General features: G+C 42.6%; 1 protein-coding gene across 1 annotated transcript in view; it reads right to left on the bottom strand.

The window, feature by feature from the left end:
* RYR3 (ryanodine receptor 3) overlaps positions 1–24520 on the bottom strand; it is a 296319-nt gene that overhangs the window by 160119 nt on the left and 111680 nt on the right. The window contains exons 29-39 of the mRNA XM_066612315.1: positions 23118–23326; positions 21444–21622; positions 20793–20829; positions 19700–19860; positions 18508–18673; positions 15974–16060; positions 14446–14672; positions 9723–10524; positions 7794–7994; positions 7525–7627; positions 4662–4799 (exon numbers count right to left, since the gene is read on the bottom strand). Of these exons, the coding sequence (XP_066468412.1) occupies positions 4662–4799; positions 7525–7627; positions 7794–7994; positions 9723–10524; positions 14446–14672; positions 15974–16060; positions 18508–18673; positions 19700–19860; positions 20793–20829; positions 21444–21622; positions 23118–23326 (2310 nt within the window). The remainder of the gene's footprint in view (positions 1–4661; positions 4800–7524; positions 7628–7793; positions 7995–9722; positions 10525–14445; positions 14673–15973; positions 16061–18507; positions 18674–19699; positions 19861–20792; positions 20830–21443; positions 21623–23117; positions 23327–24520) is intronic.

Here is a 24520-nt window from a genome sequence, read left to right as displayed (position 1 = left end):
CTCCTTTTGTCCTCACAACAACCCTGTGAGGTAGGTGAGGCTGGGAGAAAGTGACTGGCCCAAGGTCACCCAGGAAGCTTCGTGGCTGAGGGGGGATTTGAACCTGGATCTTCCAGGTCTAAGTCCACCTCCCAAACCACTACACCATACTGGCTCTCTATCAGCAGCAGTAGAAAATTTACAAGATCCAAGAAAGAATGGAGGCACAGATGCCTCCTGGGTATGTAAGCATAATGTGAATTATTTACATACTTTCAATGTGCAAGCTATCCTTTTATACATGTCAGTACTATAAGCTCAATAAAATGACCTTTCATTTGAGATGAAAAGCAATGATTGGCCCCACTGATATTTCTGGGACCACCTAAAGGTGTGTGGTAGAATGCCTTTCACCTGCACATACCTTTCAAATGTTTAATTAAAAAAAATACTTATATCCCATCTTTTAAGGCCTGCTTCACTGGTCTCAGCAACAGAAGAATTTGGTCTTGGACAAATCACTTTTAGTTTCAATGCCCTTCCCACCACCCTGTACCTATGCATCTAAATTATGCGAACAATAACATACCTTATTAGATTGTTGTAAAGTTTACAGGAGAGTGTAGGGGAAGTGCTCTGAATAACTGAATGCACTAAGTGAACACAAACTATTATTATAGCTTTACTTTTGCACCCTTTGCCTTGCACAATCTTGTCCAGTCTTCGCTTATGTCTCACTTCCTTGCCGCTCCACTATTATAGGGACGAATGAGAAATAAGTTTTGGAGTGGGGCAGCACTGGAAGCATTAAACAACATGGCTATTACCTCATTCTGTAGAAGATGCTGACATGCTCCCATAATTCCCACCATCCCACTTTTGATATAGCCTGCCAGGCGCCATCTTGGATCAGCCTCTTACACTACATGGTCCTTTATGCCCCACTCAATTTGGGACAGTTGAATGCAGCCCAAAAGCAAAAATAAAATTGCACATCTGTAAGCAAAGGTGTGGGCCTCGTAGGCATATTCAGGTTGTCTTTGGTTCTGGCAGGTTCTGGCAGGCTATCAGGTGCTCCGGGGCTTTTGTGTACCTTCTCAGTCATTGTTGCATAACCTTGCAGGGTGATCTGCTGTTCTCACCCCCCCCCCCAGGTCGCAGTTGAAAGGGTGAAAGTGACTTTCCAGAGGCCCCTGAGCAAGTCGGCATCTGACTTTTGCCCTGAGCTGGGCTTTCTCTGATTCAGTGTGGGCTGCTCTGTTTGTGGGGTGCTTCAGGGAAGAGGTCGTAAAGTTTTTCAGACCAGTGCCTGTCTCATCTCCCTCTGCACTGCACCCAACGTCATCTTTCCAGCATGTAGGGTGGCTCTGGGGTTTCCCCCTGGGGGCTGGGGATAAGAATAGGCCCTCAGTTTGTCTGTACTTGTCGTAAGAGGCGACTAAACAGCCACCGGGTAGATGGGACTCGTCAGCCTGGGAAGGCAGCTCATCTGAGAGAAGGAAAACTCTGATCCCAAACCTCCACTGCCTTGTGGCTACATCCAGTTATGGAAAAGGCTTCAGGAGTCCACCTCGAGGCAAAATCCGGAGCCGGAGTCCCTGAGGCAGTTCATGGCTGAACACAGTCACGTTCTGGCAACTCCTGCGACGCCGCTGGAACCAACCGTATTGGCCTCTGCCTTTCCATTGGACCATTTCAGCGACGTGGAGAGGGGGATTTGCTGCATGGGTAACAGCCTATCCTCCATACCTACTTGACCCAGGCTTCGCGCACTGGAGAGGACACTGTTCCAGAACCACCATTCAGAGCGTGACTCCATAGTCTTCCGAGACTGAAGGATGCCAACACTTTTGATATGCTCACTAAAATGGTTTTATTTCTGCTTCATCAGCTCATCCTTTTATTTCTTGATATATTTTTTCTACCTCAACTTCATGTCTCTAATCTTCTAGCAGTGTTTGTTTCCTGATCTCAGAACAGAGATGGATGGCACTCCAGGGATAGTAACTATAAAACTTTTTCTGTCTTATGCCAGCCCGTACATTGTGCAGGCAACACAGAGCAGCAAAGAAGGAATAGAGGCCACATTTATTTGGAAACAAAGAAGACAAAATACAATAATCTAGTCCAACTCTGCAGCTTCAGCTACAATGATGTTTTGGAAAACAGCAGCGATTTCAAAATGCAGCATGGGCCGCCATTGCGCTTTTATTTCCTGTAAAATCTCTCAATTTTTCTAATATTTGGAATATGTGTGTGGTCCTTTGTTTTCTCTTTCTCATTTAATACAGCATGGGGAGGGAGTATGCAAAGCATTGCAAAACCACGGCAGGGAAAAATGAAGCATTTACATTTTGTCCCCACCACAGTTAGATTCTGATTGCATGCCACTGCACTTTATTTACAGGAGGAAAAAAAGCTGCAGTTATAGTCAGTTCTTCCTCCATTGAAGTGAATGAAGAAGTCTGCTCTATACGTACACTGAAATGTATAGAGAGCTCTAGAGGAGAAACAAACTAGGACTTCAGGTGATGCCTTTGTATCTGCGGGGGATCCATTCCTGGACCCCCCACAGATATCTAAAATCATGGATAGTCAAATCTGCGATTTTCAGCCCACCTGGGCTCTGAATGTAACCAGAGCCCTTCTGAGCCTCTCTAAGGCTCAGAAAATTTCCCAAACGTGGACAGAACAAAGTTCTGGCCATGTCTGGGAGGTCTACGGAGGGTCTAGTATTCACGGTAAGGCAAACACACAGATGCCGCATTTTGCTGATAAAGAGACCCCACCTGTATATTTTTATTTAGCAAAGTTCTTTTAAACTAACTTAGGGCACAATCCTAACCAGGTCTACTCAGAAGTAAGTCCTATTTTGTTCAACGGGGCTTAGTCTCAAGAAAGTGTGGTTAGGATTGCAGCCTTAAATTAAGGGTTTTAGGGTGCAATCCTAACCAACTTTCCAGTATTGACATAGCTGTGCAAATGTGGCGTGCACTGCATTCTGGAGTGGGAGGTAGTCAAGGGGGACCTCCCCAAGGTAAGGGCATTCTTTGTTACCTTACCTTGCGCCTAGGTCAGTGCTGGAATATTGGTTAGAATTGCACCCTTAGGCACTCGATATTTCATAGTGGCTGGTTAGGTCTTATTCTTCCCTGGTAATAAATACTTGTGAAGAATGAAGGCAGTTGATTTCCACCATCAGTATATTTAATAAAATGAAAGAGCAATAAGGAGGCAGACAGATTGATGAACTCTCGACCAACATTTTCAGACAAACCGATTATGTCTAGACAGTATTTTACTCAGCCATCTCCTTCCAGAGACATACGTTGCGAATGGTGATAGTACGTTAGATAATGGTACCTTTTCCTGCCCCGGGCCAAAAATATATATCCAAAATTTAAACTGAATTGTAAACCAATTTTAAAAATCTCTCTGCAAACAACATTCATTTTCAATTATCAAATACATGAAGAGTTGGTTTCAAACATCAGAGGGAAAATAGCCAACATTCCAAAACTAATTTGGGAAAATACCTAATGTTGCACACCTAGGTATGATGGTTACAGTTATTTACAGCTTTTCCCCCCTTATTTTGCCACTGATTTGAATGACTTATTGTTGAATTGAAACTTGCTAGTAAATCCTACTGGAAAAGACCCTGAATTCTTGCAAGTCTGATCTAAGTACAAAACTGTCACGCAGAACTTGGCCTCCTGATATAATTTTACTTGTTTGAGATGGCCATACAGAAAAGATGGTCTCAGTAAGACTTTGGGCACAATCCTAACCAGATCTACTCAGAAGTAAGTCCTGTTTTGTTCAATGGGGCTTACTCTCAGGAAAGCACTACTCTCATGCACTACTGAAACAGAGACGCCTGCGTTGGCTCGGTCATGTCGTGAGAATGGATGATGGCCGGATCCCAAAGGATCTCCTCTATGGAGAACTCGTGCAAGGAAAGCGCCCTACAGGTAGACCACAGCTGCGATACAAGGACATCTGCAAGAGGGATCTGAAGGCCTTAGGAGTGGACCTCAACAGGTGGGAAACCCTGGCCTCTGAGCGGCCCGCTTGGAGGCAGGCTGTGCAACATGGCCTTTCCCAGTTTGAAGAGACACTTGGCCAACAGTCTGAGGCTAAGAGGCAAAGAAGGAAGGCCCATAGCCAGGGAGACAGGCCAGGGACAGACTGCACTTGCTCCCAGTGTGGAAGGGATTGTCACTCCCAAATCGGCCTTTTCAGCCACACTAGACACTGTTCCAGAACCACCTTTCAGAGCGCGATACCATAGTCTTTCGAGACTGAAGGTTGCCAACTAGTACTCTCAGGAAAGTGTGGTCAGGACTGCAGCCTTTGCCTACATGCCACTTTCTTGAACTTAAGGTAATATTGAACTTGCTCTTAATCACATGGTTCAACCTGATACCATTCAGTTCAGCCATTTAGTTCAGCCATTTAGTTATTTGATTTTTCTCTGTAAACCGCCTGCCATGACTGGGACTGTGATATGACCAACTACTTCAGCAGGTGGAACAAAAAGCAAACTGTACTATTTTCTGTGAATGGTCAACTGTGTTGTTCCTTATCTTGCCTCCCAAAACAAGCGACAAATTTTTTAGTGAAAAAATATAATTAAAGTGAAATTACTTTATATTTGGGCTATAAATTTCAACTCTTACTTGGATATTTTTCTTCCTCCTCTGTAGGCTCTCTCTTTTCTGTTTTTGGGAGTCCTTTTATTTTGTGTATCAGCGAACGTAGCTTGCCAGTCCATGAGATATCTTCCTCTTCCACTTTCTCTTCTTCTAATGGAATACCTAATGGGTAAGAAAATGAATCTGAAGGCAAGTGCTTGATGGACAATTGAATTTATTTTTGGAACACACTGAACTTTGAGGTGAGAATGAAGAACAGCTCTGTCCAGCTACATGGAACACAGCTCAGAATGAGTTGACTGACCCCCCTGGTCTCTCTGGTTTGAGTTGAGTATTCATCAAGTCTTTCAGAATGGTTTGGAGGACACAAGTTAGATAAATGTGAATAGTAATTGACTGAAGAAGGGAAAGTCCGTGAAGAAAAAGGTGAATGAGCAGATGAGAGGAAACGGATTTTTGTTTCCCACAACTCATAATTGTAGAAATGACAACAACTTCACACGTCAGCATATTTGGCCCAAGGTCTATATTCAGGCCCTATTGGATAAGAACATAAGAACAGCCCCACTGGATCAGGCCATAGGCCCATCTAGTCCAGCTTCCTGTATCTCACAGTGGCCCACCAAATGCCCCAGGGAGCACACCAGGTAACAAGAGACCTCATCCTGGTGCCCTCCCTTGCATCTGGCATTCTGACATAGCCCATTTCTAAAATCAGGAGGTTGCGCATACACATCATGGCTTGTACCCCGTAATGGATTTTTCCTCCAGAAACTTATCCAATCCCCTTTTAAAGGCGTCTAGGCTAGACGCCAGCACCACATCCTGTGGCAAGGAGTTCCACAGACTGACCACATGCTGAGTAAATAAATATTTTCTTTTGTCTGTCCTAACCCGCCCAACACTCAATTTTAGTGGATGTCCCCTGGTTCTGGTATTATGTGAGAGTGTAAAGAGCATCTCCCTATCCACTCTGTCCATCCCCTGCATAATTACTTGCATAAAACCAAGTACTGTGCCCATAAATACTGTGTGATCAACATCAGCACACATTCCCCCTGAAGATACAGAGTGAAAACTGGTAGACCACTGAGAGCCCAATCCTGAGCTCAGCGCATTGGCCCTACACCAGCACTGAGTGTTGCAAATATGCCGCAAGGCATGCCTGTAACACTTATCGCCGGGTCAGCACTGGTGTCGGCCCAGCGCCAGTCTGTTATGAACCAAGCCAGACAAAAGCCCACTGCATGCCATCTGGAGCAAGAGATGAGCTCTGCACAGCAGAGAGGTTTGCAGGGGCAGGGGGAAGGCTTTCCAGAGTTAGGGGAAGGATAGTGCAGGGAGAGGGAGTGAGACAGGAGGTGATGGGACTGGCGGAGCTCTCCTCCTCCGGATTCTGAACCCCATGTTGGGCCTTCCGGCTGGGCCTCTCAACTCTGCACTAGCAAAATAGCTGGCACAGATCTTAGTAGTCCCAATGCGGGGCCTGCACCCTTACCCAGGGTAAGGAGATGCCAGCGACTGCCTGGCATGCATATGATGCAGCAGCAGCCATTTTGGTGCCACTGTTCCTCTGGGTGCCAGGCAGCTCTTCGGATTAATTCAGCAGTTCCCAAACTGCACCAGTAAGTCATGACCCAATTTCGGTTAGGCTGTAAAACTGAAAGGGCCAATTAGGCTATGTGCATCCAGGGTTAAACAAGCTGCTATTTGGGGGGAGCACTGCTGCCCAATTACCTTTATAGCCACACCCCTTGGCATTTCTTCCTTTTTTTTTAAAATTTCCCCTCTCTTGAAATGGTGAAAACACAGGATGGAGCAGGAACAGAAAAAAAAAAAATCTCACTATGAGGCCACAAAAGAGTAGGAAAAGCATGACAGAATTACATTGGACTTCTGTTCCTAGTAACAAAACAGGGTGGAACTGGGAGAGGCCTGCTGTCTCTCTAGCTTCTACCAAAATGTTGACTGACAGGCCCTGTCTGTCCAGAACAAGTAGGAGATACAACGCCTGGAGTACTGCGTCCAGTTCTGGTTGCCACATCTCAAAAAGGACATAGTGGAAATGGAAAAGGTGCAAAAGAGAGCGACTAAGATGATTACGGGGCTGGGGCACCTTCCTAATGAGGAAAGGCTATGGCATTTGGGACTCTTCAGCCTAGAAAAAAGGCGCCTGAGGGGGAATATGACTGAGACATACAAAATTATGCAGGTATGGATACAGTGGATAGAGAGATGCTCTTCATACTCTCACACCAGAACCAGGGGACATCCACGAAAGTTGAGTGTTGGGAGAGTTAGGACAGACAAAAGAAAATATTTCTTTACTCAGCGTGTGGTTGGTCTGTGGAACTCCTTGCCACAGGATGTGGTGATGGCATCTGGTCCAGATGCCTTTAAAAGAGGATTGGACAAATTTCTGGAGGAAAAATCCATTACGGGTTACAAGCCATGATGTGTATGTGCAACCTCCTGATTTTAGAAATGGGCTATGTCAGATACAAGGGAGGGCACCAGGATGCAGGTCTCTTGTTGTCTTGTGTGCTCCCTGCAGCATTTGGTGGGCCACTGTGAGATATAGGAAGCTGGACTAGATGGGCCTATGGCCTGATCCGGCGGGGCTGTTCTTATGTTCTTATGACACCCTCCTTCACTGTGACAGAAGCAGTTTTCACTGTAAATGCTTGTGCTTTGTTGCTTGCTAGAGAACCAATCAGTGATAATTCCGATTAGCTTTTATAGTTCCTTTTTTCATTTTAAAAGTTTTCCATTTTATTTCATGAATATAATAATTGCCAGGAAAATGCAACAAAACAGGAAGCAATTTTTCACAAACCAAAGAAATCCCAGAAGTAGCATGTCCCCTGCCAAAACAGAAATCACTCACCACAATGGAGTAAGAGATCATCATGAAACTCGTACAATTCTTCCCGAATCTCATCTGGACAAGGACAATCTTCTCCCAATTGAAAATTTAACAACATATTTATCTGAAATGATAAAATTAAAATACCCATCTCTGATTGCCATTTATACGAGACACATTATTACCATAGTAAGAAAGCGAGTATGGACAATGTGATTTAAGGTTTCTGAAGGTTCTGCTCCTTATTCATTCCATATAGCAAGCAAGCAAGCAAGAATATCTGTAATTACCTGCTCTTGTGGAGGTGAGCGAAATTCTTTTGTCTTCCTGGCAGTCAAAGCAGCAGACATATTCAAGGCTTGCATGAGTTCATTATACCTGTACTTCTGATTATATTGCAACTTGGAGACATACGTATCTGCAAATGATACAATGGCTTCCACTCTGTGTTTCAGCTCACAGTCACAGAAATAATTTAGTAGCTCACACATCTAGTATGAAAAATACAGAGATTCTTTGTATAGAATGATAAAGAATTATAATTTATATAGAATTAAGAACCTGCACAATAAAATCCTTGTTAAAGGGCTACAGTAGATCTTGTACATAATTGTTGGTAGCAATTCAATTTTATGAAGAATGAAAAGAAGAACAGATTGGATCCAAATTTGTCTTCCTGCCATGCAGAAGGTGTCTTCTTCTCAAGGAAGAGCAGTTACATACTTTGTGCTAGAAGAGTCTTGCATGGGAAAAGTGGAATTAAATGCAACTATGTTCTTCTGCTTTCAAAAGGTCTTTTAACACAAGGGTCAGCTTCCCATCATTTCTTCTGGTCCTGAAAATTCCAGTGAATATGGTCATGGGACTATGGCCTTCATTTTCATGGGACTGCCTACAAAAATTAGTGATCTTGGAGAGGGGCTGGGGAGGTTACCACCAGCAGCAAGGCATCATTTCTTCCTTTAAACTGGAAATGCCACCATTTCTGACCAGGGCCACTGAGAGGAATTTTATCAGGGGTACAAAGTTTCTTTTGGGTCCCTTCCTAAACAGGGAGGGAGTGAAACAGAGTGAGGGGTGTCAATGCGGGTGGGCAGAATGGGAGCAAAACAGGCAGGGAGAAAGTGGCAACAGCCGGAATAGGTCTTCCCAGTCTTTTCAATGCAGAGTTCAGGCTTACCTGCCTGCCCAGGGTTGGCAGCTATATAAAGTAATACAGAAAACCAAACACTCTTAAGTCTCTCTAAAATCTTTCAAATACAGAAAATAATTGCAGAAAATTAGCATCATCATATTTAGGCTCACACTAGAATGGAAAATGTCCTGTGTTCACCAAAACCGACTTCGGCAGCAGCTGTAGTTCCGCAGCTGTGTTCCTGAGCTCCTCTACACTCCTTCCTGGGAAGGAAATCCACGAGCCAAAGAGCGACTGTAGCAGGTCAGTTTCCTCCCAGATGTGAGACTGTTAAGGAATGTATGCATTCCTAGGCCTGGTGTGTATGGCTTGGGTAGTAATTGCTGCCATGTGCCCACGGTAATGCCCCCGTGTGGGCAGGGAGTCTGAGTGAGATTAGAAAATGGAAGATCCCAGGAAATTTCTGGGCCCTTTCCTTTGGCTCCTGGGCCCACTTTCTGACCTGGGCCCGGGTACAAATTACCCCCTTTACCCCCTTCTCCTAGGCCCTGCTTCTGAGAGCAGCAGCAGTGAAACCAACTGGAAGCAAGGATAGAGACCCCAACTCACACCAAATTGCACATGGGGTCGCAACCCACCTGTGGGTCCTGACCCACACTTTGGGAAACGCTTCATTAAAACATCCTTAAAGTCATCATTTAAGCATCACATATAAAACACAAACCAGCAGTAGACATCTCTTAATAAAAAAAGGGCAAGACCTGTAAAATACAAACAGCAAAATAAAACATCCCCACAAAACCCATAGTGCATCCGGTATTAAAATAACCATAATAAAATCGGGAGTCTGAAGAGATTCTGTTTAGGCCTCAATGGAAAGTTTCTAAGGAAAGAGCAGTTTGTAAACTGAGAGGGAGGGAATTCTAAAAGTTTAGTACTACTAGTGAGAAGGCCTTATTTCTTGTGTGTGCCCTTCCCACCTCCATAAGCGACAGCACTTCTAAGAGGGCCTTCTCTCACAACCAGAGGGGACAAACTGGATTATACAGATTATATATCAAGATAATAGGTAAAAAGTTGTTACCTGGAGTTTAACCGATTCAGGTAATCTTGTTTGCAGTAAGCCTTTTATTGGAGTTTTAGTTTCTTTGATAGCCTTTTCTCCAGCCTCTACAGCTTTCTCTTCTATTTGTGTAACATCCTCCTTTTCTCCTTTCTCCATTGCTTCTTCCTTGGGTTCCCCAAACACACATGGATCAATCAGGAGTAAAATCTGTTTAACATCATGATCTTCAAAAACTCCCATGATGAGCAGAGTTCCTATAAGTTTAAGAACAGGAACAAACTGGAACTCAACTTTTCCTCCAACAGGGTCTCGTATATGAGTTCCACTGCAGTACACGGCTTCCGTGAGCATTCCAATGGCTTTGGACTTAAGTATCTCAAGAGGTATCTCCGGACTAGGCTTCTGATGGTCTTCATGAGACAAAATGAAACAAGGGGTAGAAAACTTAAACTCTGACTTCAAGCAGGTACTAAGCCCTACTCCAGGCAAACCATGTCTCTTTGATTCATCTGGAAATAATTTGATTTTTCTGGTTTCATCTGTAATTGGAATGATAAATTCATTGTTCATCATGAGCTTAGCCTCCTTGGAGTATTCTAAGTGGATGCTAATAAGCAGATCGTAGAATCCAGAACATAAATGTCCAGGCAAATATTGATTATCGATTGCAAAAAATAACTGGGACAGATCGACATAGCTGCAAAGCGCAGAAGCTACTCTGTTATTACCCAGCGCACAAACAGAACTATACAGTTTTAATGTGTGGTAGTGAAACCTCATCAAATCCTCTTGTTCACATAGCTCCAAAATATCAATACACCTGGAATAAAAAGAAAAATACATCAGTATGTGAGCTTCTTTTTATTAAGTATATTTTATGGCTATTTTGTGAGAATAGAAGGATCAACTGCATTACTGAAATGTATGCAAAGATTTTTTTTTTTTTCTTTTTATCAGCACCTTGTAACAAGATTAAAAATACAAGTCAGGGGCTTGGAATGGCACAAGCAGAAGTTGACTCATGCAACAGAGCTCCCCCACTCCCTCCTCCTATGACAGTCTCCTGGAGTTCCCAAAAAGTCTGATATCAAGAGTCAGAGGACCCTCCTAAAGATGGAGCACAGAAACGGGAAGAAACTGATGGAAATCAAGCTAAAAAACAATATGTCACGAGTGGATTTTCACTTGTTATCAGAGGCATAACGTCCCATCCCAGCATCTGGGGTAGTGACATCATGCTGTCATGCCCCAGGGCAGTGATGACATGACACCTTATGACATCATTTCTGGGCTCTCCTGGAGAAGGTGCTGGCCACACAAGTGCAGCTGCTCCTCCTCCTGGAGGAGAGCCTGGAAGAGACTGCCTTTGCACTGCTTGCAGAGTAAAGGCAGTCACCTCTTCGCCTTCCCCAGAGGTGAAGGTGTTGGCTGTGCACATTGCTGCTTTTCCTCTGGGGATAGACCAGAAGAGATTGCCTTCATGCCACATGCAGTGTGAAGGCAGTCTCTTCCGGGCTGTCTCTGAAGGAGGGGGTGGATGCTGTGGATGCTTTGTGTGGCCCTTGCTGGGAGCCTCCAGAGACGATGGAATGGGGCGTGGGAAGCGGCTGCAGCATCCTCCATAATCTAGGGCAGAGCCTGGGGCCAGTCTTGTACCTCCCCTTGCTGTAGCACCTGGGCAAGTGCCACTCAGGCTCCATTCTACTTATGGCTCTGCTTGTCAATACATACTGGAAGAACCTTGTTAGGGAGTAACTTCCAAGTACTATTTACACTCATTAAATCACAGTGTTAAATTTTTTATTTAGTTATCTAAAACCCCGGATCTTTATAATCAGATACACGACAAGTATTACACTTTTTAGAGCTTCAATGTAATATATAGTAGCAGTTACATTCTATTACTCTTCTTCCAGCTTTATTTAAGTTAGTCTATATCAGGAGTGTCCAAAGTTTTTGGCAGGAGGGCCACATCGTCTCTCTGTTGGGGGCCAGGGGAAAAAAAGAATTAATTTACATTTAAAATTTGAATGAATTCACATAAGTTTACATAAATGAATATATTAAAGATGAACTTATATGAATAAATGATGGTCTTGCAATAGCTCAAGGCCTATAAAAGGCCTTGCACAAAGCAAGGCTGGCCTTTCCTTTGCTACTGCTACTCCATCACAGACGTGAAACAACAAGCAGTGGAGGGAGCACTCATCCCACAGCTCACGTAAGAGGTCAGTCGCCCTCACGCTGAGAGCAGTTGCGTTGGGCCAGTGTGGGCTCCAACAAATCTCCGGAGGGCCAGAGGCTCTCATTGGGGACTGGGGGTTCCCTGAGGGCCGCTTTGAGAGGCCTCAAGAGCACAAGTGGCCCCAGGGCCAAGGTTTGGGCACGTCTGGTCTATATGCATGAGGAAAAAATAAATTGTCAATCCAGGTCTAAAACTGTATCTTAGCAAAGATCTGCATTTTCTAGAGTTATATTTTTCTGATTTATAGTTCCATATTGTTCTATCTAATCCAGTGGTTCTCACACATTTAGCACAGAGACCCACTGAGATAGAATGAGAATCTGTCAGGACCCACCGGATGTGATGTCATGACTGGAAGTGACATCATCAAGCAGGAAAATTTTTAACTATCCTAGGCTACAACTCCTACCCACACTTACCAAGAGTAAGTCCCATTTACTATTATTGTTAAAAGAATATACAGAGTAGCTTGTTAAAAGTACAGGTCTATAACATTTCCCCAAATGCAGTCACATATCATGGTAGCATCAAGTCTAATATATTAAAAATAAAATATTGAAATGAATGGGGACCCACCTGAAATTGTCTTGCAACCCACCTAGTGGGTCCCGACCCACAGTTTGAGAAACATTGATCTAATCTAACATAGAAGATCAGCACTAAGTTCCTGATCCAATAAAAGGAGCATGACCGAAATAGCCTTTTATAAAGCAATACAACTTGTAGCACAACCTAAAATAATACACCACCCAAACAATAAAAAATATAGCGGTTCTATTTTGTACTTGCCTCCAAATTTCTAAACCAAGACAATAAAGCATTATTTCTAGAATGTGCTTTTATATCCATGTGCTTTTATAACAAAGGCAAGGAATTTCTTTTACACAAAATCAAATGTCCTCAAATAGTTTGGCAAAAAAATGCTATAGTCCCGCTACAATTCAACCAAGATTCACATAAAAGCATTCACGTAAAACTGATACGCATAGGAGTTTGAATGTGCACATGCACATTCAGGCGTAACTAGCTCTGCATGAATAACTCCTGCAAGCATGACTAAAGATGGATCAGACATTGGCTTTTAATACAGGTGGAGCCTATTTATCCGTGTTAGTTCCGTTCCGTGACTCAGCATGATTAACAAAAAACGCGTTGTCCTAAATTCCATAGAGTTACGCAAATACACTGCAGCCTGACACTTCCGGATGGAAGGAAACAAAGGCAGCTAACAATCCCCTCCGCATCCGTACTCAGCCCTCCCCGTTGCCAGCTGTCCTGCTTCTTTCACAGGTGGGATGTTGAGTTTTTAAGAGTCCAGCCCTATGCATTTCTACTCAGAAGTAAGCCCCATTCTAGTCAATGGGGCTTACTCCCAGGAAAGTGTGGAGGGTATTGTAGGCTAAATCTCATGCTTTGTTTGCTAGAAAGGCTTGCTTGTGTCAGTGATTGTCTGCACCATGGGGGGGGGGGTGGGAATTCAGCAAACACTCCCTGGGTTTTTTAAAGCAATCCCTTCTGTTGCTATCACACCTGCCCCTCTGTGTGTGTGTGTGTGTGTGTGTGTGTGTGTGCGCGAGAGAGAGAGAGAGCACTCCACCTTGCTGCATGTGTTCTGGCTACAGAGGTTTTTCGCTCCCCCCTTCCCCTCTTCAGCCTCTTTGTTGACTCAGGGGCTCCAGGAATGTTACTGTTCCTTGCAAGGGGAACCTCTTCCAGGGCTCCAGGACAATTTCCCTGCCTGGGTGAGGCGGAGCCTTTTTGCAGTGTTTTGGGCTGCCTGGAAATAGAGCGAGATGCCAGCACACGGCAAAGGAGGCAAAGGTGTGTGTGACTTTCAGTTCCCCCCACCCCATCTTCGTTGAGTCAAATCTGCAGATAAAAAATCCGTGGATAAATAGGCTGCACCATTGTGTTCAGAATCCTGTTAAGTGGACATTTCACAAAAATAAGAAGTGCTCAAACCCTGCACATGCCCAATCTCGTCTGATCTTGGAAGCTAAGCAGGGTCAGGCCTGGTTAGTACTTGGATGGGAGACCGCCTGGGAATACCGGGTGCTGTAAGCTTATACCATAGTCTTTCGAGACTGAAGGTTGCCAACCAAAAATTTTGTCTGGTGCTAGGAGGAGAGTGTCCTATGCTGATTCTGCTGAAACCACGCACACTTAGAAACCTCCTACTAGAAACTTTTATATTTTAATTTTAATTAAAACTGTTAATTAATTACCCCCTTTATTGAGGATTCCTCTCCCTGCCCCGTAATATGTTGGACATTTTGTTATTTCTTGACAGTTCGGTGGAAACATTTATACTTACAGTTGCAATAGAGCAAAAGCACTTTCTATGAAATATTTTAACAGACAAAACTTTAAAAATGCTGAAAAATAATTATTCACCTTGACTGAACTGAGATATAAAGTAAGTAGCTGAAAAAATAAATAAATCTAAGACACTCTGTCTTCTCTTAAAGAAGCTGTTACAGCAGTCTTCAGGTATACCTGGTCTCTTCGGGAATATGAAGGGCCATCATCTGCAAAGGCTCCAGACACTGCACTACCCATCCATGGCGGTCACTGACCCGCTCAGCCTCCACTTTCAAGAAGCTGTTTGGCATCCTGCTCCACACGACAGGCGTGAGTGTTTGAACATCAAGTCGAGGAGGGCACTCGGGGATAGGGTTCCTCTCTTCACTTTTAAAGATGGCTGCTGACAAAGGCATGGTGTTCTATGAAACCGTACACAGAGACACGGAAAGGCAGAACCTCAAGTTAACAAAATATCATGACATACGTATTAAAATATAGAGTGCTTTTATTTAGACTAAATACAGGCATGTCCCCGTATCCACAAGTGATCTGTTTCACAGAGCGCCCTATGGATAGAGAAACCACTAATATGGGAACCCCCCCATACCCCTCCCTACATGCTCATTGATGCGTTTTTAAAAGCTTACGGCATGAAATTCTTCATGTTTAAACACAGCGCCATAAGCCTGCAGGCTTATAGAGCAGGCTTATAGAGCAAACCCCGGCCCTGGGGCCACTTGCGGCCCTCGAGGACTCTCAATGTGGCCCTCAGGGAACCCCCAGTCTCCAATGAGCCTCTGGCCCTCCAGAGACTGTTGGAGCCCACACTGGCCCGAGGCAACTGCTCTCAGTGTGAGGGCGACTGTTCGACTTCTCGTGTGAGCTGTGGGATGAGGGCCCTCTCCACTGCTTGTTTCATGTCTGTGATGCTGTAGCAGCAGCAAAGGAAAGACCAGCCTTGCTTTGTGCAAGGCCTTTTATAGGTCTTGAGCTATTGCAAGACCTTCATTCATTCATATAAGTAAATCTTTAATATATTCATTTATGTAAACTTATGTGAATTTATTCAAATTTTAAATGTAAATTAATTCTCTTTTCCCCCCGGCCCCCGGCACAGTGTCAGAGAGACGATGTGGACCTCCTGCCAAAATCTTTGGATACCCCTGTTGTAGAGCATTGGAGTCTGCCTCCCAGAAACAGAAATGCTTTAAAAAATTCAAAGGAGGTCAATAGGAAGCGAGTTAGCAATGTAGGCTCTATACCACTCATAGTGCCCTGTTCAAGCAAGAAGAATTTCATCACACTAAGCTTTAAATATGTTAATGGGTGGGGGGCGCGAAGGGGCTCCCATATTAGTGGATCCGCAGATAATTGAAAGCATGGATATGACACCTGCAGACAGGGAGGTCCGTCTGTTACAAATATGCTTGCCAAATGAATGCTGGGATTAGCTCAATCTGGAGCAGCTCTTTTAACTCTACGAAGGCTGCTGTTGACAGATTCTTAGTTTGATGTTTGTAACAGCAATATAGCTTTAACAGTATGAGACTTTATTGAAACAGTTCAGCTTTTGTTTTGTCTTAGTATTATTTTACCAGCAATTGAAGAAAATAGGGAAGATAAAGGAGACTCTATACTGATGCACACTCAGTAGATGCATTCCTAAATTGACTTTAAAACCCATTACTCCATTATAGTAATTTTTTTTAAAAAAAAATACCTTTAATTTACCCAGTTCAAACTGTACAAGGTTTGTACTCGTAGGCTGCACAAAAACAGCTGGAAATAGTTTTGTATTTGGTTCAATCTGAAAAATATAATTTTTACAATTAAAATACAGCACACAGCTATTGTCACTTCATGCCAATGTTATCATAGGGGTACATTTACTAAAACATAGAAAATAACATTACAGGCAGCCCACGCTATCCGTGCGTTTGGTATGTGTGGATTTCTTCATCCGCGAGTCCATGAACCCGTGGGCAGGCCAACCTGGAGCTTCCGGAGGTGAGGGGACTGTGCTTCTCTTGCCTCTGGAGGCTCTTCTGAAGCCTGCAGAGGTTGTGCACATCTGCCCATAGCGTCTGCAGGTTTCAGAATGAAGCCTGGACTCATTTAAAGGCAACTTCTGGTTTTCTGCAAAAAAAACTGGTAGTCACCTTTAAATGGCTCCAGGTGGCTTTCTGAGGCTCTCAGAGGCCACAGGCAGTTATACATAGGGCTTCAGACAGCAAGCAAACACTATCATAAAGAGGCGCAGTAACAAAACAACAGGGAAAGGAAGCCTCATTTTGGTCAGAGGATCATATTCCTCTGTTAAATGGGACAGTTTGCTTCAAAGTAAAATGTCTGTGAGAGCACATACACTCTTGCACATACACACAGGGATGTTTGTATGTTTGCCTCACATTTATGCAGCAACTGTTACCCTGCACATGCCTGATCTCGGAAGCTAAGCAGGGTTAGGCCTGGTTAGTACTTGGATGGGAGACCGCCTGGGAATACCGGGTGCTGTAGGCTTATACCATAGTCTTTCGAGACTGAAGGTTGCCAACCATTTTCTAAGGAAAACGGATATGTACACAAATATTTGTTCAGACAAATGTGTACGTACATGCATATACAGACAACATGCATATATATGCATGCACAAGGGTGAATAACCTTTCAAATTGTATACATAGGCTCTTTCCCTTGTCAGGTAAAGAGCAGTTTCAGGAGAGTTTGACTGGGAAAAGAGACATGGGGAGAAAGGGTAACCCCCTCACCCTAATAGTCCAGATCAGAGCTGGGGGGACCCCCCCACACACACACAATAGCATTTCCCACTTGAGAAACGGAAGGAGCTTGAATTACAAATGTCTAGCCATCTCCTCTGGTTTGTTCTTACAAGTCCTGCTTGTAACAGCGTGTTGCTGTACTGCTTTGCAGTTTCTGACACAGTTTGCCCCATCATTCGTGCTTCTTGGGGTTCTTTTAGTCACACCAAACCAGTGTTCAGCATTATCAGTGCCAAAAACAGTTGCAAAAGCAAGGAAGATAAGTTACAGATCCTAGAAGTAATCTGGAGGAAAGATACTAGATGTCAGGCCTTGGCATCTCTCAGGCCTTGATTGTTGTCAGCCAGGATGTGGCAGAGGGGCCTTGATGTCCAGGCCCGATGAATGTAAACAAATGAAATAGCAGCACTGTTATTGTAAGCAAATGCACCTGTGTTAGGTGGGAGCCAAGTGACTTGGGGAGATGTGAGCTAAGTCACGTAGGCTATGGAGGAGTGGTGCCATGCACCTCTGGACAGCCAATCAGAGAGGGTCACAAGACAGTCAAAAGACAATGAGATCGCCCTAGTCTGATTGGCTGGCCCTGGTATATATGGGGGCAAGAACAGACACCAAGCGTGGGTTGCTGTGGTGGAGATTCTGCGTGAAGTGCTGCTGGTTTGTGTTCTGACTCAGGCTGCTTATCATGACATTGCCTTGTTGTATCCCTGACTTCTGAACCTTTTGACTGACTACTCTTTTGCCTGCTCCTTACCAATACATGCTTCTCTACTTAACAAGCCTGTGACTGTGCCTTTGGCTCTGTTTGGGACCGGTTGCTTCCTGTGCTACCTCTCTACACTCCTGTGCCACTCTGCTACTGGAAAAGCAAGGGCCATCCTCTCCTGCTGACCTGGCACTAGAAATAGTAAGAATTCACTTAGTGAGAAATAAACACTGTTAAGACATGTAGGCAGATTAAACACACACACACACACACACACACACACACACACACACACACACACACACACACACACGCACACACACACGCGCACACACAAACTACAGTCTTGGTCCTTCATACTGTAATCAAGTATTGAATTCCCTGATTACATATTCTTCTCCTAAATGGCATTTCCCTTTTCTTTCACGGGATAAAGTTCATGAAGATGCAGATGTGAAGACCATACAAAAGTCTTTTTCTGCACAATGGCAGATTCATCCCATGTTTATTTTATATCCATCACCCACTGCACTAAATATAGAATTATGCATTTCATCCCTTGGTTTTCTGTGATACTCCTGATTGAAGTGGAAAAGGGTCTCACAGGAAGCATCATTATAACTTCAATGGAAGATGACAGCCTTTGTTTCACAGACGGGCATAAGGAATTTCAGCAACACACTGCCTGGATTTTAAGTACATCACTCACAAGCTGAAGCCTGTCGTAACTTAGCATGGTGATGAATTTTCCGAAAAAAGCACTGATACCTGGTAGAAAGTTCCCAACTCTTTTCCATTAGCGGTGAATGACAACATTCCAGTAGCCAATTCAACAAGACATCCAATTTCTAAGTCAACATTACTGCGACCTGATCTCTGTGATTTAACAGAGCTTTCTCCTCCCCAGACCAGATAACAGTTGCTACGTTTTACACTGCAACAACACAACAAGAAATCAATACAAGTGCAGGTTAAGCATAGTTAAAGTAGACATTTAAAAATGTATGCTATTAACAACCCAATCCAAAAGACAACTTCTGCTGGCTCAGACTCCCTCTGTGTGCCACAAGCACGTTTGCACCAACTTGGGAGTCAGCTAGGCCAGCGGAAGGTCGGCGCAAGCTTCCCAGGCCACCACCAGTCAAAGGACCTGCAGAGGAAGGTAGGTTTGCATCAGACAGTGCAGGGGGTGGGAGAGGGTGGCAGGAGGGCGCCGATTCAAGTAGCACCATAGGGCAGGCTGGGGTGTAACATGGGTGTAAACATCCCTTTATCCCGAGCTGGCCTTCAGCAGCCTCCCAACCTGCATAGTATACAGCACAGACCACTGTGGCCTGGTTGTACTGGCACAGATCAGGATTGCGCCCTAATTGTACTTTTAGCCTGCCTATTCTATGGGTTTCATTACAAAAGAAAAATTACACCATAACATGTTCCAATAAATTCAGTCTTAATAAAAATATTCAAAACCCACCATGCCCCAAAGTCACTCTTTGCCCTGGAAGGAGGTTCCCCTTGGTCCTGATAGGAGCCCTGAAGGACATTTGCTTAAAAACCATAGCATTGGGTTAAATACCTTCTTTCTGCATGCCATGGTCCTGATTCTGATATTTCTTCCACTGCTATTTATGTTTAAACCACGCAAGCAGCATCATGATATTGCAAATTCCTTTAATTTAAGACACTGTCCTTGTAAGAATCAGTTGTAACTGAGTAAATTTATATTTACTAAACCAGTGCAAGAAACATGTTACTATTATTAACTGTGTCTAACATTATGAAATCATGATATTACGTACTAGCTAAAAGAATTCATTCAGGTTCAATTCTTACTTATGAGATCAAGTCAAGTACATTTTTATTATATTATAAAAACTACAGTTATACATTTTTGAAAGTACTTTCCAAACACAGATACGATTTATTTAAACATGAATTATTCAATAGGTAATTTCCACACCTTTCATGGACTCTGCCTCTTTCATCACCCAGAGTAACTGTTACTGTGCAGTTCTTATTTAGGTCAAAATGTTCACTGTAAAAATGATAGTCAGGAGTTACCCAACCAATCCAGACTGAAGATGGGTCTTGACCAGCAAAGATCCGCACTGAGTAATAGTACTGAAATGAGCAAAATATGAGCAAATTACATCATAGATGTGAGAAATGGAAATACTAAAAATGTTATTTGAATATTCTTAAATGAAAACTAGCACAATACTTTCTCAAATAAAATTTCATTCATGCACTAAATAGAGACCAACAAAGAAATCATTAATGGAGGCAGTATGGCTGGCTTCACTAAACATTCATTCTTGTTTTTATTTTTTCACTGGAGAGCTATTTGAAACAAAACCCGTTCTCACTGATAGGTTTCAGTACATTATGTTGTGCTGTCACTAAACTATTAGTTTAACATAGGTTAAACAATTAACTATGCAGGTAACAAAAAAACCCAACAATTATATATATTAAATCTCTTTCTATTACTAGAAACCAGAGAGAGGGGGGGGAGAGAGATTGAGAGAGAGAGAGAGAGAGAGATTTCCCAACTGACAAATATTGTATAAATGTAGGGGCTTGTAATTGCTTCAAATACAAGATGAAAATTAAGAGCCCCAAATTCTTCTGCAATGTACATTTTTATCTGAGCCACAAAGAATTCAATTCTTTCCCTCTCCCACCAAACAGTCCCAAATCTGCAGCAGCCCTTGGGATTTTATTTCTCAGACTTATTTGCACCTCACATGCAACAAGATGCTAGAGGGAGAAAAGAGATGCGGATCTTCATTCCATCTTTCCTTTCTCCTGGTTTTTTTTGCAACCGGAAAGAGAAGGAGAAGCTGAAAATTTGTTGTGGGTAGAAGACAGTTAGATGGGTTTTTGAGGATGGTGTGGGAAACATCCCATAATATTCCTGATCATAGACGACACAGGTTCCAACATTATTTTGATTTTTTTGAAAGTTTTAGAAATGGCTCAGATTAATCCAAGTAACTTTGATTCAAGCTTTGGGGAGCAAGCCCAACACTAAAAAAAATATGGATACTTACTGTTGTGGCATGAACAGGTATCTCTTGGTTTTGTTTTCTGGAAATAAATCAATATTATAAGTAGTTTTAAAAAAATCAAACTTGTTAGGCAACACTGTAAAACAAAGAAATAAAGCAGAAGAAGGGGTTTTATGGTTTGATGTTTATGTGGCATATATGGACTGCTGAAGTTTTATTCAAGGACTGAAAATTGTTGACAGACTTATGAAAAAATTGAGGCATGAATTATATCTGTCACTTAAAAGAGTAGACTGTAAAATCAGTCAGCCTCAGAATGTTCTTCTGTAACTTGATTGTTTTATTTAAAGTAGACATAGGCTGAAGAGGAGAAATCCCAGGAGCATATAAATTCAGGAAGCCTGAGAGAGTGCAGTCTTCTGATACAAGATCTTCTATGGCACAGAATGTCTCCCAGTACATTCAATTCCAGTTGAAGTCCATCATGCTCAGCAACCCTGAGCTAAATATCTAGCTACACTGTACCACTAGTTTCTGATCAAGATTTGGGCACCAAAATAACTTTATCTAATATTTAAATCAAATATTGCATTTTATCATTAGAATAGCATAGCGAGGATTCATAAAACTGCACGGGAAAGGGAAGAAAGTAAAAAGTCCACAAATAAGAACAATCTAAGCCTTGTATCTAACCTTTTTTGGAATACATCAACAAGTTCCAAATTAGTGCAGTAGTTAAAGGAAGAGTGGAATTCAATTGGCATGCTCAAGCGACAATAAATCATATCCGCATTACTATTCTGTGTTCCATATGTCTTATGGGTTACTTTCAAGCGTGGTGGGCTGTCGATGTTTCCATCAATTCTTGTTACCTGTAAACAATGATTGACCAAAATCTGCTTATGAAACAAAACAAAAAGTAAAATTAAAAAAAAGGAGCACCTGTATTAACCTATGATAGCCTGGAGAGTCACTGTACATTGGCCCTAAAAAGGCAGGATTCAAAATGGTTTAGAATAGGGATGTTCACACTTTTAGGGCTAGGAGACTGTATATTTTGTTTCCAGATGTTCAAGTGACCAGCTCATCAGAAGTGGTTTGTAAAAACCACATAGGGAATATAGAGAAGCCATGAATGCTTGCACACTTGTCCTGGAACTACACAATAATATCATCTACTCTGGACTACAGAGTAGTGCCCACTCTTGAGCAATCTATATGCCGTGGCAGCCTAGAACCACAGGCTCATAAGGAGTAGGTAAAATCTTCTTTTGGCCTGAATGCTGTCCCATAGGCTGCCAGCTGGTTACCCATAGCTTGGATGATTTTGTTTTTATTGAAGCAATTTTTGGTAAACTTTCAAGATACAATGAACATTTCTTTAAGAATCCATACCTAGAAAAGAGTTCAGTGTGCACAAAAGCTTACTGTACTACCAACACATTAAAACTCTCAAAAGGGTTTAATTTTGCCTCTTTGGATGTTATGTATCTGGAAATCTTACATTCTTAGGAGAGGACTATGAAATTCACTTCTGATATTAATATACTGCACTAAACGTTGTAGGGAATGTAACTGATCTTTGTGTAAGACATCCAACAACTACTTAAAGAAAAAGGCAAAAAAGGACTAGTGAACCCATGAATTTAACGGTTAGATATTAGTGCTTCTATTTACAGGTCATCTTGTTGAACAGAAAGACAGGGTGCATATGAAATTGTATCATATGGAGTCAGACAACTGGTCTTTATAGCTCAGTATTGCCTATACTGACTGGCAGCAGGCTCCACATGTTCAGTAAAGGGTCTCACAAGCCCTACCCAAAGATAGTAGGGATTGAGACCCATTTTTCCATGCAAAGCATGCGTTCTACCAATGTGTGACTGATGGGGTGCAATCAGATCTCCCCTCTGAGCCACCTCTGTCTCATCCAGCCACTGTTTTGCACCCTGGCTCTGTTTGACAGAAAAAATGAAACAGATCCCATAACAAAGGCCTACAAAATTGAGGGTCAGCAAAGTTTTTCTCAAACTTTATGTTGGTTTGATATGTATTTGGGGTACTGATTCAAAAAATGGCATCCGTTTTGCCCCATCATGTCTAGTTTTGGAGATATAGTATAGCCTCATTAGTGAATGGTTCAAGCAGCTTCCTCATGAGGAAGCTGCTTGAACCATTCACTAAAGACAATAGTTGCCCAAAGGCGTGATTGGGCAAAACAGATGCTATTTTTGGAATTGGAACCCCAAATATACCCAAGGAATTGGTGCAACATTTAAGGAGCAAAACGTGTGTTGGCCTGTGTAATCACTTATCTGTCCATGTATAGTGGACACTATCTTTGCATAGTGTATAGTGCACTATTACCTCAATATAAGGATGGTTTTTTGGCACGTTGACAAATGTTGGTAGACGTTTGCTAAACCACATAGCAACATCTCTGTTCATGTTGACAGCAAAAGGTTCAAAGCCTTCTTGAAGACCACACATTGTATAATACTTGAAAGTGCTGGCATCTCTTCCAAAGTTCATTCGACCAATTTGAGACAGACCCAGCGAACATATAGGAACAAAACCTGAACAAATTAGAGACGATTATGGAGTTAGTAAGTCTATGGACTATACATAGTCAAGATGATTATGCTGATAATAAACTAATAGCAATCACACCTATACTGTGAGAATTAAGGCACTAATAATAATAATAATAATAATAATAATAATAATAATAATAATAATAATGTATTATTAATGGTCAATAATAAAGCAGTAATCAAACACTTTGTAGTTGTTTAAGAGGACCTTCTGAAAAAATTAGTTGTCTGGTATTTTGCTCTACAATCAATTACCAAATGTCAGTCAACGTTGCTGGTCTAAAGAACAAACTACTGACAGACTGCACCCCAGGAAAGTTATCTTACAAAATATTTTATGAGGTTGATAACAGAGCTCTGCCTGAAGGCTTCCATAAGAAGCACAGAGGGATATTAAAATCACTGACAAGAATATTAGACAGGAGCAGATTGGCTGACTGGGAAGCAGAGATCTTGTTAAGTCTGCAGCTGTTAGTGATACAGTGTAACAGGAAACTGAATGTGCCCAGTGGAGATTTAATGCAGGTACAGAGAAAGAGAGAGAGAGGGAGGGAGGGAGGGAGGGAGGCTTTATTTTGGCTTTGTTCAGAATTATATGTATCCTTTTATAATGTAAAAAGAAATCAATAAAACAACAAATATGGCATCCTGAGATTATGAAATTCAATGTTGATGCATAAAATAAAAACACTTAATTAACACAGCAAACATTTTGCTGTGGAAAAGTTTATTAATGACTGGATCCCTTTTCTTCTGTATTGCCAGAATGTAGCGTCCAACAGAACACCATGCAAAAGATAATACAGTACAATGCTATAAATGTTTATTCAAAAGTCAGATCTACTGTGCTCAATGGAGCATACTCTCAGGTAACAGTGCATAGGATTGCAGACAAATTTAGCATACAGCCCAACTCTGACATTTGTCCTCGTGCCCCAGGGTAACCCCCAACAACCACTATGGGTCAGCTTGCACCTACGCCAGCAATATCACTGGTGCAAGTCTGAGTTGATCCATGCCAAAGGATCGGGTCTGGGAAAAGATTTTGCATGTTCAGGCACCAAAGAACCTGTCCCCTCCTGGGCTCAATCCACCCACCTCCACCCTCAGCTTCTCCCCGTTCTGCCTCTTGAAGTTGAAGTATTATTTTAACATCTCAATAATTAAAAACCTATA

This window comes from Tiliqua scincoides, chromosome 1 (assembly GCF_035046505.1).
Source record: "Tiliqua scincoides isolate rTilSci1 chromosome 1, rTilSci1.hap2, whole genome shotgun sequence".
Taxonomy (NCBI): Eukaryota; Metazoa; Chordata; class Lepidosauria; order Squamata; family Scincidae; genus Tiliqua; species Tiliqua scincoides.
Note: the sequence above shows the minus strand (reverse complement) of the source record. Positions and strands in the feature narration are given on the sequence as shown.